The 18,378-nt window shown below is 39.3% G+C and overlaps 1 protein-coding gene across 3 annotated transcripts in view; it reads left to right on the top strand.

The window, feature by feature from the left end:
• Nucleotides 1-18,378, top strand: part of LOC126198955 (3'-5' RNA helicase YTHDC2-like) — a 338,664-nt gene that overhangs the window by 185,336 nt on the left and 134,950 nt on the right. For all 3 annotated transcript variants that reach the window (XM_049935603.1, XM_049935602.1, XM_049935604.1), the window contains exons 15-17: nt 10,805-10,924; nt 13,083-13,240; nt 14,235-14,349. In XM_049935603.1, the coding sequence (XP_049791560.1) occupies nt 10,805-10,924; nt 13,083-13,240; nt 14,235-14,349 (393 nt within the window). The remainder of the gene's footprint in view (nt 1-10,804; nt 10,925-13,082; nt 13,241-14,234; nt 14,350-18,378) is intronic.

Here is an 18,378-nt window from a genome sequence, read left to right as displayed (position 1 = left end):
AAAGGTATACACTCGCACACACACACATATCCATCCGCACATACACAGACATGTGTATGTGCGGATGGATATGTGTGTGTGTGCAAGTTTATACCTGTCCTTTTTTCCTTTTTTTCCCCCTAAGGTAAGTCTTTCCGCTCCTGGGATTGGAATGACTCCTTACCCTCTCCCTTAAAACCCACATCCTTTCGTCTTTCCCTCTCCTTCCCTCTTTCCTGATGAGGCAACAGTTTGTTGCGAAAGCTTGAATTTTCGTCTTTTTTCACAACAGATCTCCAGTTACTTTCTCCAGTTATAATGTTTGTGTGTCTATCGACTTGCCAGCACTTTCGTTTGGTAAGTCACATCATCACACACAAACACAGGGTTATTACAAATGATTGAAGCGATTTCACAGCTCTACAATAACTTTATTATTTGAGATATTTTCACAATGCTTTGCACACACATACAAAAACTCAAAAAGTTTTTTTAGGCATTCACAAATGTTTGATATGTGCCCCAGTAGTGATTCGGCAGACATCAAGCCGATAATCAAGTTCCTCCCACACTCGGCGCAGCATGTCCCCATCAATGAATTCGAAAGCATCGTTGATGCGAGCTCGCAGTTCTGGCACGTTTCTTGGTAGAGGAGGTTTAAACACTGAGTCTTTTACATAACCCCACAGAAAGAAATCGCATGGGGTTAAGTCGGGAGAGCGTGGAGGCCATGACATGAATTGCTGATCATGATCTCCACCACAACCGATCCATCGGTTTTCCCCTTACAGAGGCATCCAGAAGCTTTAAACTGCGCATACCATCGCCGAATGGATTTAGCAGTTGGTGGATCTTTGTTGAACTTCGTCCTGAAGTGTCGTTGCACTGTTATGACTGACTGATGTGAGTGCATTTCAAGCACGACATACGCTTTCTCGGTTCCTGTCGCCATTTTGTCTCACTGCGCTCTCGAGCGCTCTGGCGGCAGAAACCTGAAGTGCGGCTTCTGCCGAACAAAACTTTCTGAGTTTTTCTACGTATCTGTAGTGTGTCGTGACCATATGTCAATGAATGGAGCTACAGTGAATTTATGAAATCGCTTCAATCATTTGTAATAGCCAAGATGATGTGACTTACCGAACGAAAGCGCTGGCACGTCGATAGACACACAAACAAACACAAACATACACACAAAATTCAAGCTTTTGCAACAAACTGTTGCCTCATCAGGAAAGAGGGAAGGAGAGGGAAAGACGAAAGGATGTGGGTTTTAAGGGAGAGGGTAAGCAGTCAATCCAATCCCGGGAGCGGAAAGACTTACCTTAGGGGGAAAAAAGGACGGGTATATATTTTTCCCATGTGGAATGTTTCCCTCATATATATAGGGAAACATTCCACGTAGGAATGTGTCTGTATATGTGTGGATGGATATGTGTGTGTGTGCGAGTGTATACCCGTCCTTTTTTCCCCCTGAGGTAAGTCTTTCCGCTCCCGGGATTGGAATGACTCCTTACTCTCTCCCTTAAAACCCACATCCTTTCGTCTTTCCCTCTCCTTCCCTCTTACCTGATGAGGCAACAGTTTGTTGCGAAAGCTTGAATTTTGTGTGTATGTTTGTGTGTCTGTCGACCTGCCAGCACTTTCATTTGGTAAGTCACATCGTCTAAAGCGCTGGCAGGTCGATAGACACACAAACAAACACAACATATATTTATATATTTTTTTGCAAAGTCATGTGCAAAGCAATGTGCTGGACAAACACAGCCTGAAGTGTGTTACCATCTTTTTTCTAGTGAGAGGTATCAAAGACTGCAAGCTTATCACAAACATACACACAAAATTCAAGCTTTCGCAACAAACGGTTGCTTCATCAGGAAAGAGGGAAGGAGAGGGAAGGACGAAAGGATGTGGGTTTTAAGGGAGAGGGTAGGGAGTCATTCCAATCCCAGGGGCGGAAAGACTTACCTTAGGGGGAAAAAAGGACAGGTATACACTCGCGCGCACACACACACACACACACACACACACACACATATCCATCCGCACATACACAGACACAAGCAGACATTTGTAAAGGCAAAGAGTTTGGGCAGAGATGTCAGTCGGGCAGAAGTAAAGAGGCAAAGATGTTGTTGAAAGACAGGTGAGGTATGAGCGGCGGCAAATTGAAATTACCGGAGATTGGGGCCTGGCGGATAACGAGAAGAGAGGATATACTGAAGGGCAAGTTCCCATCTCCGGAGTTCGGATAGGTTGGTGTTAGTGGGAAGTATCCAGATAACCCGGATGGTGTAACACTGTGCCAAGATGTGCTGGCCGTGCACCAAGGCATGTTTAGCCACAGGGTGATCCTCATTACCAACAAACACTGTCTGCCTGTGTCCATTCATGCGAATGGACAGTTTGTTGCTGGTCATTCCCACATAGAAAGCTTCACAGTGTAGGCAGGTCAGTTGGTAAATCACGTGGGTGCTTTCGCACGTGGCTCTGCCTTTGATCGTGTACACCTTCCGGGTTACAGGACTGGAGTAGGTGGTGGTGGGAGGGTGCATGGGACAGGTTTTACATCGGGGGCGGTTACAAGGGTAGGAGCCAGAGGGTAGGGAAGGTGGTTTGGGGATTTCATAGGGATGAACTAAGAGGTTACGCAGGTTAGGTTGACGGCGGAAAGACACTCTTGGTGGAGTGGGGAGGATTTCATGAAGGATGGATCTCATTTCAGGGCAGGATTTGAGGAAGTCGTATCCCTGCTGGAGAGCCACATTCAGAGTCTGATCCAGTCCCGGAAAGTATCGTGTCACAAGTGGGGCACTTTTGGTGTTCTTCTGTGCGAGGTTCTGGGTTTGAGGAGATGAGGAAGTGGCTCTGGTTAATTGCTTCTGTACCAGGTCGGGAGGGTAGTTGCGGGATGCGAAATCTGTTTTCAGGTTGTTGGTGTAATGGTTCAGGGTTTCCGGACTGGAGCAGATTCGTTTGCCACGAAGACCTAGGCTGTAGGGATGGGACCGTTTGATGTGGAATGGGTGGCAGCTGTCATAATGGAGGTACTGTTGCTTGTTGGTGGGTTTGATGTGGACGGACGTGTGAAGCTGGCCATTGGACAGGTGGAGGTCAATGTCAAGGAAAGTGGCATGGGATTTGTAGTAGGACCAGGTGAATCTGATGGAACCAAAGGAGTTGAGGTTGGATAGGAAATTCTGGAGTTCTTCTTCGCTGTGAGTCCAGATCATGAAGATGTCATCAATAAATCTGTACCAAACCTTGGGTTGGCAGGCCTGGGTAACCAAGAAGGCATCCTCTAAGCGACCCATGAATAGGTTGGCGTACGAGGGGGCCATCCTGGTACCCATGGCTGTTCCCTTTAATTGTTGGTATGTCTGGCCTTCGAAAGTGAAGAAGTTGTGGGTCAGGATGAAGCTGGCTAAGGTAATGAGGAAAGAGGTTTTTGGTAGGGTGGCAGGTGATCGGCGTGAAAGGAAGTGCTCCATCGCAGCGAGGCCCTGGACGTGCGGAATATTTGTGTATAAGGAAGTGGCATCAATGGTTACAAGGATGGTTTCCGGGGGTAACAGACTGGGTAGGGATTCCAGGCGTTCGAGAAAGTGGTTGGTGTCTTTGATGAAGGATCGGAGACTGCATGTGATGGGTTGAAGGTGTTGATCTACGTAGGCAGAGATACGTCTGCTTGTGAGATGTCTGCTTGTGTCTGTATATGTGTGGATGGATATGTGTGTGTGGGCGAGTGTATACCCGTCCTTTTTTCCCCTAGGGTAAGTCTTTCCGCTCCCGGGATTGGAATGACTCTTTACCCTCTCCCTTAAAACCCACATCCTTTCGTCTTTCCCTCTCCTTCCCTCTTTCCTGATGAGGCAACAGTTTGTTGCGAAAGCTTGAATTTGGTGTGTATGTTTGTGTTCGTTTGTGTGTCTATCAGCCTGCCAGCGCTTTCGTTCGGTAAGTCACATCATCTTTGTTTTTAGATATATTTTTCCCACGTGGAATGTTTAGGAAAAAAGGACAGGTATACACTCGCACACACACACACATATCCATCCGCACATACACACACACACACATATATATATATATATATATATATATATATATATATATATATATATATATATATATAACAAAGATGATGTGACTTACCAACATGTTTGTTTGTGTGTCTGTCGACCTGCCAGGACTTTCATTTGGTAAGTCACATCATCTTTGTTTTTAGATATATTTTTCCTACGTGGAATGTTTCCCTCTACTATATATATATATATATATATATATATATATATATATATATATAAAAAGAAAGATGCTGGCAGGTCGATAGACCTGTTTGTGTGTCTATCGACCTGCCAGCGCTTTTGTTTGGTAAGTCTCATCATCTTTCTTTTTAGATATATTTTTCCACGTGGAATGTTTCCCTCTGTTATATTCATATCATAATTTGAACCCAACCATGACGTTTGTTATTGTCACTGTTACATTTCGAAGTCTTTTCTGACGTCTTATTTCCTCCTTCTGTTGTGTGTCTATCGACCTGCCAGCGCTTTCGTTCGGTAAGTCACATCATCTTTGTTTTTAGATATATTTTTCCCACGTGGAATGTTTAGGAAAAAAGGACAGGTATACACTCGCACACACACACACATATCCATCCGCACATACACACACACACACATATATATATATATATATATATATATATATATATATATATATATATATATATAAACAAAGATGATGTGACTTACCAACATGTTTGTTTGTGTGTCTGTCGACCTGCCAGGACTTTCATTTGGTAAGTCACATCATCTTTGTTTTTAGATATATTTTTCCTACGTGGAATGTTTCCCTCTACTATATATATATATATATATATAGAAGGAAACATTCCACGTGGGAAAAAATATATCTAAAAACAAAGATGATGTGACTTACCAAATGAAAGCGCTGGCACGTCGATAGACACACAAACATTATAACTGGAGAAAGTAACTGGAGATCTGTTGTGAAAAAAGGTATACACTCGCACACACACACATATCCATCCGCACATACACAGACATGTGTATGTGCGGATGGATATGTGTGTGTGTGCAAGTTTATACCTGTCCTTTTTTCCTTTTTTTCCCCCTAAGGTAAGTCTTTCCGCTCCTGGGATTGGAATGACTCCTTACCCTCTCCCTTAAAACCCACATCCTTTCGTCTTTCCCTCTCCTTCCCTCTTTCCTGATGAGGCAACAGTTTGTTGCGAAAGCTTGAATTTTCGTCTTTTTTCACAACAGATCTCCAGTTACTTTCTCCAGTTATAATGTTTGTGTGTCTATCGACTTGCCAGCACTTTCGTTTGGTAAGTCACATCATCACACACAAACACAGGGTTATTACAAATGATTGAAGCGATTTCACAGCTCTACAATAACTTTATTATTTGAGATATTTTCACAATGCTTTGCACACACATACAAAAACTCAAAAAGTTTTTTTAGGCATTCACAAATGTTTGATATGTGCCCCAGTAGTGATTCGGCAGACATCAAGCCGATAATCAAGTTCCTCCCACACTCGGCGCAGCATGTCCCCATCAATGAATTCGAAAGCATCGTTGATGCGAGCTCGCAGTTCTGGCACGTTTCTTGGTAGAGGAGGTTTAAACACTGAGTCTTTTACATAACCCCACAGAAAGAAATCGCATGGGGTTAAGTCGGGAGAGCGTGGAGGCCATGACATGAATTGCTGATCATGATCTCCACCACAACCGATCCATCGGTTTTCCCCTTACAGAGGCATCCAGAAGCTTTAAACTGCGCATACCATCGCCGAATGGATTTAGCAGTTGGTGGATCTTTGTTGAACTTCGTCCTGAAGTGTCGTTGCACTGTTATGACTGACTGATGTGAGTGCATTTCAAGCACGACATACGCTTTCTCGGTTCCTGTCGCCATTTTGTCTCACTGCGCTCTCGAGCGCTCTGGCGGCAGAAACCTGAAGTGCGGCTTCAGCCGAACAAAACTTTCTGAGTTTTTCTACGTATCTGTAGTGTGTCGTGACCATATGTCAATGAATGGAGCTACAGTGAATTTATGAAATCGCTTCAATCATTTGTAATAGCCAAGATGATGTGACTTACCGAACGAAAGCGCTGGCACGTCGATAGACACACAAACAAACACAAACATACACACAAAATTCAAGCTTTTGCAACAAACTGTTGCCTCATCAGGAAAGAGGGAAGGAGAGGGAAAGACGAAAGGATGTGGGTTTTAAGGGAGAGGGTAAGCAGTCAATCCAATCCCGGGAGCGGAAAGACTTACCTTAGGGGGAAAAAAGGACGGGTATATATTTTTCCCATGTGGAATGTTTCCCTCATATATATAGGGAAACATTTCACGTAGGAATGTGTCTGTATATGTGTGGATGGATATGTGTGTGTGTGCGAGTGTATACCCGTCCTTTTTTCCCCCTGAGGTAAGTCTTTCCGCTCCCGGGATTGGAATGACTCCTTACTCTCTCCCTTAAAACCCACATCCTTTCGTCTTTCCCTCTCCTTCCCTCTTACCTGATGAGGCAACAGTTTGTTGCGAAAGCTTGAATTTTGTGTGTATGTTTGTGTGTCAGTCGACCTGCCAGCACTTTCATTTGGTAAGTCACATCGTCTAAAGCGCTGGCAGGTCGATAGACACACAAACAAACACAACATATATTTATATATTTTTTTGCAAAGTCATGTGCAAAGCAATGTGCTGGACAAACACAGCCTGAAGTGTGTTACCATCTTTTTTCTAGTGAGAGGTATCAAAGACTGCAAGCTTATCAAACACCAGATACACACTCCAATATATATATATATATATATATATATATATATATATATATATATATATATATTGGAGTGTGTATCTGGTGTTTGATAAGCTGGCCCAAACTCTTTGTCTTTAAATATGTCTGCTTGTGTCTGTATGTGTGGATGGATATGTGTGTGTGTGCGAGTGTATACCTGTCCTTTTTTCCCCCTAAGGTAAGTCTTTCCGCTCCCGGGATTGGAATGACTCCTTACCCTCTCCCTTAAAACCCACATCCTTTCGTCTTTCCCTCTCCTTCCCTCTTTCCTGATGAGGCAACAGTTTGTTGCGAAAGCTTGAATTTTGTGTGTATATTTGTGTTTGTTTGTGTGTCTATCGACCTGCCAGCGCTTTTGTTTGGTAAGTCTCATCATCTTTCTTTATATATATATATATATATATATATATATATATATATATATATATATATAACAGAGGGAAACATTCCACGTGGAAAAAATATATCTAAAAAGAAAGATGATGAGACTTACCAAACAAAAGCGCTGGCAGGTCGATAGACACACAAACAAACACAAATATACACATAAAAATTCTAGCTTTCGCAACAAACTGTTGCCTCATCAGGAAAGAGGGAAGGAGAGGGAAAGACGAAAGGATGTGGGTTTTAAGGGAGGGGGTAAGGAGTCATTCCAATCCCGGGAGCGGAAAGACTTACCTTAGGGGGAAAAAAGGACGGGTATACACTCGCACACACACACATATCCATCCACACATACAGACACAAGCAGACATATTTCTGCTTGTGTCTGTATGTGTGGATGGATATGTGTGTGTGTGCGAGTGTATACCCGTCCTTTTTTCCCCCTAAGGTAAGTCTTTCCGCTCCCGGGATTGGAATGACTCCTTACCCCCTCCCTTAAAACCCACATCCTTTCGTCTTTCCCTCTCCTTCCCTCTTTCCTGATGAGGCAACAGTTTGTTGCGAAAGCTAGAATTTTTATGTGTATATTTGTGTTTGTTTGTGTGTCTATCGACCTGCCAGCGCTTTTGTTTGGTAAGTCTCATCATCTTTCTTTTTATATATATATATATATATATATATATATATATATATATATATATATATATATATATATATATATATATATATATATATTTGTGGGGATTATATTAAAGGAATGTAACAATTAAAACAAAAACCTAATTTAGAGGTGATTTTTAATTGATGTTTAACATACTTAATGTGGGAAACACTGTGGCTTCCTTTGACTCAGCAGCAGAGAGACAATTGCTGTCCATGGTGTGCCCAGGGACAGCACTGGAGATAGGAGTGTTAACGTGCTGTCGTCTCTGATGAGTCTCAGTTTTGTCTACAGAACACAATGTACATATCCATATTTGGATGCTCTGAGAATGATCTTTACCAGATTTCATTCGTCGTCACATTGTAGCAAGGTTACATAAACAGCCTTACGAAAGTCATTACAGAATTACTGGTAAAGTAAGTAAAGTAAAGTAAATTACTGGTAAAGTAAGTAAATATATGTGTAATTGAAGCTTCCTGGTGCATTAAAACAGTGTGCCAGACCGAGACTCAAACTCGGAACGTTTGCCTTTCACGGGCAATTGCTCTCCCATCTGAGCTACCCAAGCACAACTCATGACGCATCCTCACAGCTTTAATTCTGCTAGCACCTTGTCTCTTGCCTGCCATGCTTCACAGAAGCTTTCCTGCAGACCTAGAACTGGCACTCCTGGGAGAAAGGAAACTGCGGAGACATGGCTTACCTCAGCCTGGGGGATGTTTTCTGGATATGTGTAAATGTTCAGATTAGGCTTTAGAATGCATATAATGTGAATACCAATGTTCCAGAGAAAGAGAAAAAGATTCAGTGCGAAAATAGTGACTTCAATGTTCTGGAGCAAAAGTAAAACATTGCTGACATACATAAAGCCCAGAAATTATATCTGACACAATAATAGCGTGGCCCAAGGAATCGTGTGGAAAGAGCTGAATGCACACGTGCACATTACCCATGGCTGGAGAGTTAACAAGCTGAACCCTTAACAATACTGGACAAAGACCAGGAAAAAGGAGAAGAAAGATTGTTTATGAAGTATTTTCTGACAACTGGAGATAGTTACATTACCAACTGTTTGTAATGTCCAACTAGAAATGAAACTACCATGTGTCACCAGTTCTTTTACAGAATTTATAAAAGCAAGCCATTCATTTAGCAATTCCACAACTAATCAGTGTTTCTTTGGCTGTTAGAGTATACAGGCAATCTAATTCGATGATGATATGATAATTAAATAAGGTAATCCCCTGAGGCTGTAATACATGTGAGGGTGGTTTGAAAAGTTCTCAGAATGTAATAGAAAAAAAGCACTTACATCACTGAAACTTTTTTTATTTTTCAATGTAAACTCCTTGTAGATTAATGCACTTGGTCCAACGATGTTCCAGTGCCTTGATGCCATCTTGAAAATGAGTTTCCTCCAGGCCTGAAAAATAGTTGTCAACTCCAGCTATCAATTCTTCGTTTGAAGTGAATCTTCGTTTACCAAGAAAAATTTTCAGTTTTGGGAAGTGTTGGTAGTCTGAAAGCACCGTATCAGGTGATTAAGGCGGGTTTGCCAACAATCCATAACTTAGTTCGTGTAATTTTGCCATGGCGACGACACATGTACGAGTGTGCATTGTCTTGATGGAAGATGACTTTCTTCCTTACTAAACCTGACCTTTTTTGCGTATCTTTTATTGCAATTTGTCCAGGAGGTTAGCCTAGTATTCTCCAGTAATTGCTTGCCCACTGGGGAGATAATCTACAACCAGAACCCCTTCACGTCCCAGAACACTGATTCCATGACCTTGCTTGCCAAAGGAATTGTCTTTGCTTTCTTTGATGGTGGAGAATCAGCTTGTTTTCACTGCTTTGACTGTTGTTTTGTCTCTGAGGTATAGTAGTGCACCCAAGTTTCATCTTTGGTCACAAACCGGTGCAAAGAATCTTGTTCGTTTCTCCTAAAATGGGCCAAACATTGTTCTGATATGTCCATTTTCAAGCGTTTTTGATCCAGCCTCAAGAATCACGGCACCCATCTTGCAGATAATTTTTTCATTTCTAATTCTTCAATTAAAATGTGACATACCCTTTCAGATGACATATGGCAAGTGTGGGCAATTTCACGCACTTTCAGTCGGCGATCCTCCATGACCATTTTCTCCATTTTTGCAATTGTTTCTGGAGTAGTGACACATCGTGGCCGACCACTGCACAGATCATCATCTAAGTTCTCCCAACCAAATTTAAATTCATTTGTCCACTTGGCAACAGTTGAATATGAAGGAGCAGAGTCTCCCAGTGTATTCTGGAAATCGGCATAAATGTCCTTTGCTTTCATACCTTTCTTTACAAAACACTTAATCACTGCTCGAATCTCGATTTTTTTTTTTTTTCCCCCATCTTCACAAACCACATGGGAACAACAATAAAGCCATGCCACTGCCACAGCTCTCTTCCAGGAGCACTGATGTGGCACGTGTTTACAGGCAACAATCCAGTGAATATCTCGTGAACAACTCGTTGTGCTAACACTGACCTCTCGTGGTGATTGCGACAACTGTCGTAATAAAAGATAATTTTGACTACCTTTTTAATACTTCATTCACTTCCTACTCTTCATATAAAAAATTTAACGACCTTCATAGTTTGGGGTGGAGGTTGGGAATAGAGATAGCAAGAGAGAAATTTCCACTGAAATTTGACTGTTAACCTTAACTGGTACTTTAAAGGATGAAGAATTACTTCAGTAATTATGATTATGTCAGTCTGGAAGCAAAAATTCAAATGGTATCATATTTGAATTGGAAAGACAACACACTTCTCTGCTATTGCGATACAGCACATCTGAAGGATTTGCACTGATATGATTTCATGTTAGTTTATTTTCACTGATTTTGTCTCCATCAATACGTTCGTTTCATGTCAGTGTATTTTGTTATTGTATCACAGGAACTATGTCTACATACAAAGCTGTTGGCACCTGCCAATACACCAATTGCAGACTTCCTTGCTCGTGCACTTGAACCTCCTTCATTTGTTGTCACAAGGAATGCTGTCCAACTTCTTAAGGTAGGAAAAAGGAGAATTCTTTGTAATTTTAAGTACTACTTTTGTATTATATGTTCCATATCATATTTTCTGTTCAGTTGTTATTGTAATATTGCTCTATATTGAGTAAATAGTAAGTTTTTTAGAGATAAGTGGATGAGAGATCATACCCAAATTTTCTGTTTAATCAGATTATCAGGATTTTATTGTAAATTAGAAGTCTTATAACAATGTGTTTTTGAGCATTAATTATCACATTGAGCCTGGAGTAGATTTTACAGAGCTTTCCACTAAAGCAGCAGTTCCTCATGCTGGCTAGTACTTGATTGTGTTGAGTTAGAGTGTAATTGGGTGTGGTATGTTAAGAAGACAACCTCCAAGGGACAACCAGTTAAAGAAAGCCACAGATGTTCAAGCAGATACTAGTTTCGCAGTGATTATTTTCAAAAGTCTTTGTTGCCCATAGCAGCAAAAAAATCTCGAGGAGAAGACAGTGATCCATAAAATGCCATGTAAACAACGCCATGTAATGCAAGTGCCATCTCAGAAAGTGAGAATTCGTCTACTGGTTCATTAAGAAATGAAACTATGTGATGATTCTCACTGTCACCAGCCAAGCATTGTGCTTTTTACAAGTGATGAAAATGTGCAAAAGCATAAAAAGTCAAAGATTTTTGTGGAGTTTTTGTCACAGACAAAATATTTGAACGCAACAGTGAACAAACAAATATTTATGCTACACAAATGGCAGTGGTTTCCAAACCTTTGAATCCAGGGGTGTTAACAAATAATAATGAAATAAAATGGTTATGTGGATTGCTTTTGTGGATGCGATTGGTGAAACTTGCATCTATACATTTATATTGGTCCCAGGATTCACTGTTTATTCAGATTCCCGCTAAAGATAATGAATAGAAATTGCTTCTAAATTCTGTTGATATTTTGCATTTCACATACAGTACAAGAGTTGATGCGTTAAATCATCTCTCAAAAATTCAATTCACCGTTTGGGAACTGCCAAAAAACTTTGTATCGAATGGTCAGTAATAACCTTCCAAATATGAATTACACTCGGGCAATATTTGAAATGAAGAAGACACAAATATAGCATCAAAATGTGTCAATTGTGATGAAGTAATGAACACTGTTACAATTTTCAATTTTACACTGGCAAAGTACTTGATAAAGAAAATACACGCTGACAACTGTTTTGATGAATCTGTGTCAAGATGTATTCAATAAATCCCATACATCATGTACCAATAATTGGTATACCAGTGTGAATTTGGTAGACAGACTCATAACAAAGAATGCACATTTGGTTGTTACCCTTTGGCTAAATAGCAAAGGAATTCCCAAAGAAGTTGTTATGACCTAATTGAAACACAGGGAAGTGAATAAAGAATGTAGTCAGTGAATTATGGTCCTGAAATTGAAAGAGAAAAGAGACCTTTGGTTCTTTCCAACAAACATTAGTATGAAATGGAAAAGTTGACAACCAAAAGAGGGTTTTTATTGAAAACCAAAAATTATTACCAAATGCAATAAGCAAAAAAGTACAATTGACCTTTCTGATCAGATGAGTGCATAAAGCAATCTGTTGAGAAACATGGTAAAATAGTATCGAAAGTTAGCATTTTATGCTGGTTTGAGCAGTTGTGAACGTGTTATTTGTATCCCAAGATGGAATGGGACGAAAAATGTCAGTCATAATATTTCGGAAATACTTTGCAGATGCACTCACATGGCATTAATATGATGGAATTCCAGTCAGTGTTGATACAAGAAGAAGCAAACACCGGTTGAAAAAAAGGAAGGAAAGGTGCATAAGGTGCACAGATATTGTTCTGAATGTTACAAGACAAACACAGAATCATTCAGGAGCAATGCAGTTAGAAAAGTAATTGAACAGGTGGTTACCTTTTGTAATTCGAGCAAATCTAAACCCCATCTTTATACTGAACATCTTAATGTACTTCATTAAAATTCTAACATTTGTTTTCAATCTTGATACTGCCATTCCCATGCACTGATGTCATCCAAATGAAAATTACACTATCGGGCCCTGGGGACTGACACCGCACTTAATGTGTTAAACATGTGGCTGTATTTAGTATTACTTTGGTTGCTAAAATACATTAAAGCATGTTAAAATATTGGCTTGTTTCGATTGTTTCAGACAATTGATGCACTAGATGCTTGGGAGGATCTTACAGAATTAGGGCATCATCTCCTTGACATTCCAGTAGATCCTCGCCTGGGAAAAATGTTGCTCTACTCTGTTGTGCTTAAGTGTCTAGATCCAGTTCTTACTATTGTCTGCTGCTTGGCACACAGGTGAGATAAAAAATGCTGTAATACTTCATGTTTTTGCAGTTGCGTAATGAGTCTTAGAAGCAAAAAGAAATAAAGAAAAGGGAAATTGAAAATGTAGTATTACCCTTCTGTTAAGTGGGACATCAGCACCTTATTGCTGAAACAGAGATTGTTTAGAAAAAGCATACTAAAAAAGAGGATTGTTGTACATCAGATCTAACATGTTACCTTCATAAATTATTAGCTGACAAAAGAATTTAGCTATTTATAGACTATTGACCCACCTAGCAGCGTACAGCAGTATACATTATCCAGATGATATATAAGAGTAAATAATAGACTTTTATTAAAGGGTACTTATACATAAGTCTGACATACTTAACAGCTCTTACAAGTTTAGTAACAAAAATAGTTTTTTGTGAGTTATTTAGAAGTTGAAAGCTTCTTATAATAATGCAAGTAATTATAAGCATTGTGTCATAAAAAGTCTGGCAATGAAAACAGAGTACATCTAGGGATGGACATAAAAAAAATTTCTTTATGCTTTGCTGAGGGGCTGTATGGTAAGGAAGATTCCACGACTGTCCAAAACGTTCAGCTATGTTTATCCAATCCTCTTCTTTTGATACAGGCATATACTATACATTCCTTTGACTACATTCCAAAATTTACATCACATCCAATAGTGATTTCTCCTTATGCAGAGTATATTGAAAGTGAAAGAAACTGAAATCAATAACCTTGAATATCAGTACATTATTTATTTATATCGTAATTTCCTAATTATTTCCAGTTTTGGTTCCTATGAATGATAACATATTGTTGCCAAAATGTAAATATAATGGAAAACCCTATTAATGTCTTTGTCCAGCACATGAAATCTGTACTTCTTTATTTTGTATATAAGTTAAATCAGCACTTTCTTATCACATAGTGATTAATATATATTTCTCTGCACTGACACATTCTTTCATGTTTGTATCAGTAATTATTTTATTATATTCCTTCCTTATAGGGATCCATTTGTTCTTCCTACACAACCATCAATGAAACGTGCTGCATCTGCAGCAAGAAAAAAATTTGCCGCTGGAACATATAGTGACCACATGGCACTTCTTCGAGCTTTCCAGGTAAAGACAAAAGTAAATAAAATAAATATTCTGTACATGGTTTTGGGTAACAAAGCTGTTGGCAGACAGCAGTTTTCAGGGCAGCTATGATAATAATCTCTAATTGCTTATTGTGTGTGGTCACATTTTTTGTTCTGTTCGAGTTCTCCCTCTAACCTGCCAGCTATCGTAGTCTTTTGTGAATGACAGTTATGGCTTGTAACTATTGCCATTTGTTTTGATTGTGTGATTTAATTTCTGTGTAGGTTACTTATTTGATACAGCAGCAAAAATATGCAAATGATGATGAGTCTGTTGTGATGTTAGTGTAAATAATGTGTTTGTTCACTTCATTGTTTGTAGCTGTAGGCTACTGTATTTGAGATAATGTTTCTAACAGACAAAATAGGAGGAAATGTGCTTCAGTGTGAATGTTACCTATATTACTAAGTGACTATCCTGGAACCTGATACCGGTTGCAGCTTGCACACATACTTCATATAATTATTGCCCAAATTTAAAATGCTGCCATAATACGCTCATCAAGAGGTATAATCTTATGTTAAAAGTTCAACACAGCAAGACAAGTATTACAGTTAGAAACTGTGTTTGTCTTGAGGCAGCATAACTGATGGTATGCCAATACTGGGACTTTATTCATCTAGTATTTGAGAATGAGAGCATTTAGTGACTTCCAACAAGCTTTACACATAATTTCAAACCTTTACAAGACTTCTTTTGCTGATATCCCTGACGAAATTATGAAAGAAAAAAGTTTTTAATTTACTGCAGTTTCCGTTTTCAAGCAGTAAAAATCCAGTATCAGACATGATATTTTGATTTATTACTTCTTTACTAGCAACTGTATTAGCTACACAGTTTGCAGACAGTATCCATACCAATGAATGTACCTGCAAAAATGTATGACACATATTTCAGGAAATACAACGTCATAAACATTTACTACATGAAAGAACTTTCTTTTGTTTAAAATATTGCCAATTACCCCACTAAATTCATCCAGAATTTCATAGTGAGAGCACTTAGCAACTTCTAACAATGTTTAAGCACAATTTCAAATCTTTTCTTAACTTTTTCTCACTAACTTGCTTGTTGTTGTTGTTGTGGTCTTCAGTCCTGAGACTGGTTTGATGCAGCTCTCCATGCTACTCTATCCTGTGCAAGCTTCTTCATCTCCCAGTACCTACTGCAACCTACATCCTTCTGAATCTGCTTAGTGTATTGATCTCTTGGTCTCCCTCTACGATTTTTACCCTCCACGCTGCCCTCCAATGCTAAATTTGTGATCCCTTGATGCCTCAAAACATGTCCTACCAACCGATCCCTTCTTCTAGTCAAGTTGTGCCACAAACTTCTCTTCTCCCCAATCCTATTCAATACCTCCTCATTAGTTACGTGATCTACCCATCTTATCTTCAGCATTCTTCTGTAGCACCACATTTCGAAAGCTTCTATTCTCTTCTTGTCCAAACTGGTTATCGTCCATGTTTCACTTCCATACATGGCTACACTCCATACAAATACTTTCAGAAACGACTTCCTGACACTTAAATCTATACTCGATGTTAACAAATTTCTCTTCTTCAGAAACGATTTCCTTGCCATTGCCAGTCTACATTTTATATCCTCTCTACTTCGACCATCATCAGTTATTTTACTCCCTAAATAGCAAAACTCCTTTACTACTTTAAGTGTCTCATTTCCTAATCTAATCCCCTCAGCATCACCCGATTTAATTTGACTACATTCCATTATCCTCGTTTTGCTTTTGTTGATGTTCATCTTATATCCTTTCAAGACACTGTCCATTCCGTTCAACTGCTCTTCCAAGTCCTTTGCTGTCTCTGACAGAATTACAATGTCATCGGCGAACCTCAAAGTTTTTACTTCTTCTCCATGAATTTTAATACCTACTCCGAATTTTTCTTTTGTTTCCTTTACTGCTTGCTCAATATACAGATTGAATAACATCGGCGAGAGGCTACAACCCTGTCTCACTCCTTTCCCAACCACTGCTTCCCTTTCATGCCCCTCGACTCTTATAACTGCCATCTGGTTTCTGTACAAATTGTAAATAGCCTTTCGCTCCCTGTATTTTACCCCTGCCACCTTCAGAATTTGAAAGAGAGTATTCCACTTAACGTTGTCAAAAGCTTTCTCTAAGTCTACAAATGCTAGAAACGTAGGTTTGCCTTTTCTTAATCTTTCTTGCTTGGTGTCAAATATTTAACCCATTTGAAAAGTAATCAGATATTTGAAGCCGCTTTATATATGGGAGTTTGGTTCTTTAAAGAATCAGAAATTTAATGTTATACATTATAATAGCACAAAAATTGTGATTCAAGGTGTAATGAGAAATGGAATAAATTGCACAGGCACAGTATCTGATATTTTGAAAGGTGTCTGCTTGTATCACATACAGTTTTTCAAAAATATGTCTCAGTGACAATATTCCAGTTTCATGATTTCTTACTAGTGGGTGATGTGAGTACTTGCACTATTGGAAGAACAAGTTAGGTATAGAATTGAAGAGAAATGTATTTAATAGTAAAGAATACAGTTGCATCTCCTAGTGGGAGGAGCTGGGGCAGAGGAAGAAAACAACCATTGAAGCTGTTCAGTTGACTCTCGTATTAAAACCATTGTACGGTGGCTGAACTTCAGTTTTTTGCAAGTAACGAGCATTTGGTGAAAGTGTAAAGCTAACCACAGTATTTTCTATACAACAAACTGTGCACAGAACGTCCATAATGGATTGCAAGCAATTCAGTGTGAAATTCTAGAATTCACCAAATAGAAGAATGAAAAATGGATTGGCACATAAACAAGTTTTTGATAGTAATGTACACACTTACAAGGTTCTCATTGTAATTCAGAAATTTAACTGGTTTTCTTAACCCCCCGCCCCCCTCTTTCCACACGTACCCGGTAGCAGTTCCCTTACACAACAGTTCATTCATTCTGATGAGAGTAGGACTATATAATCAAGAACAGTATCTACAGGTTTCTAGCAAAGGTAATAACAGTTTTCACACATTATGAGCAGGGAGGAAAGTAGGCAAGATGGTAAAGCTCCACTAAGAAAGCAATGTGGAGGATGGTAGATGACTCAGAATGAGAGGAAAGATTTAGAAAAATGATGAAGTGCTTGTGATGGGACTAAATATGTATAATTTATGTAAAAGATAGGGATAAATGCAACTGAGTGAGGTGAGATGGGTGGGAACTAGGAGAGGAAGCCTAAAAATATTAAGGGGTTATTAAACAAATGGTGCTGAAGATCTTAATGCATGCCATGCACCAGTAGGGTCAGGTAACTGGTTGGTCTGAAACACACCAGACAAAAAAATTATTAAAATATACGAGTGTAGCAGGGTCAGAACCTCTGAAAAGTGATAAAATTTCAATTTTGCACAAAATGGTGGATATTTGAAAACAATAGTAATAAAAATCGACTTGGTTTGGCCATTCAAACGTACATAAGAATTGATATTTGGAAAATTGTTTAACTTTTAGAGGTTCCCACCAAAACCAGTTCAGTTCTCTATAAAAAAAAGCTAAGTGGCATCAAAATTGACCAAGTAGATTTTTGGCAATTCAAACGCCCACCAAAAAAATGTGACTTTTAGGAAATTGTGTTTAAAATTTTGGAAATGGTTTTCATTGGTTTTTTGGGACTTACCACCAGTCTGTGATAACTGAAGCATATAGTATGCCTTCTTTGATCTTATAAATCTCATTCGTGTGCATCGCTTCCTTCCAGGCCACAGATCTGGCTTCTTTACTGAGCGTATAAAGTGGTCCGCATTGCGCCTTCTGCAAAATTCGAATACTGTGTTCCCAAGTTGAATTCCCATGACATTCACTGTCTGTGCGAGTCCCACGAAGCCATCGTTGAAGATAACTGTAGCCAAATTCTTTGTAATTTCGACTGTTTCTATACTGTGTCCAAATCAGCGAATTTATCGACTCGGTAGAGTTTTGAGTGTTCATGCCAACACATCTTTCCAGTAAATTGACACTCAGTAA

The sequence above is a fragment of the Schistocerca nitens genome, chromosome 8 (assembly GCF_023898315.1).
Source record: "Schistocerca nitens isolate TAMUIC-IGC-003100 chromosome 8, iqSchNite1.1, whole genome shotgun sequence".
In the NCBI taxonomy this organism is placed as follows: domain Eukaryota; kingdom Metazoa; phylum Arthropoda; class Insecta; order Orthoptera; family Acrididae; genus Schistocerca; species Schistocerca nitens.
This window is presented reverse-complemented; position numbering and strand designations above follow the sequence as displayed.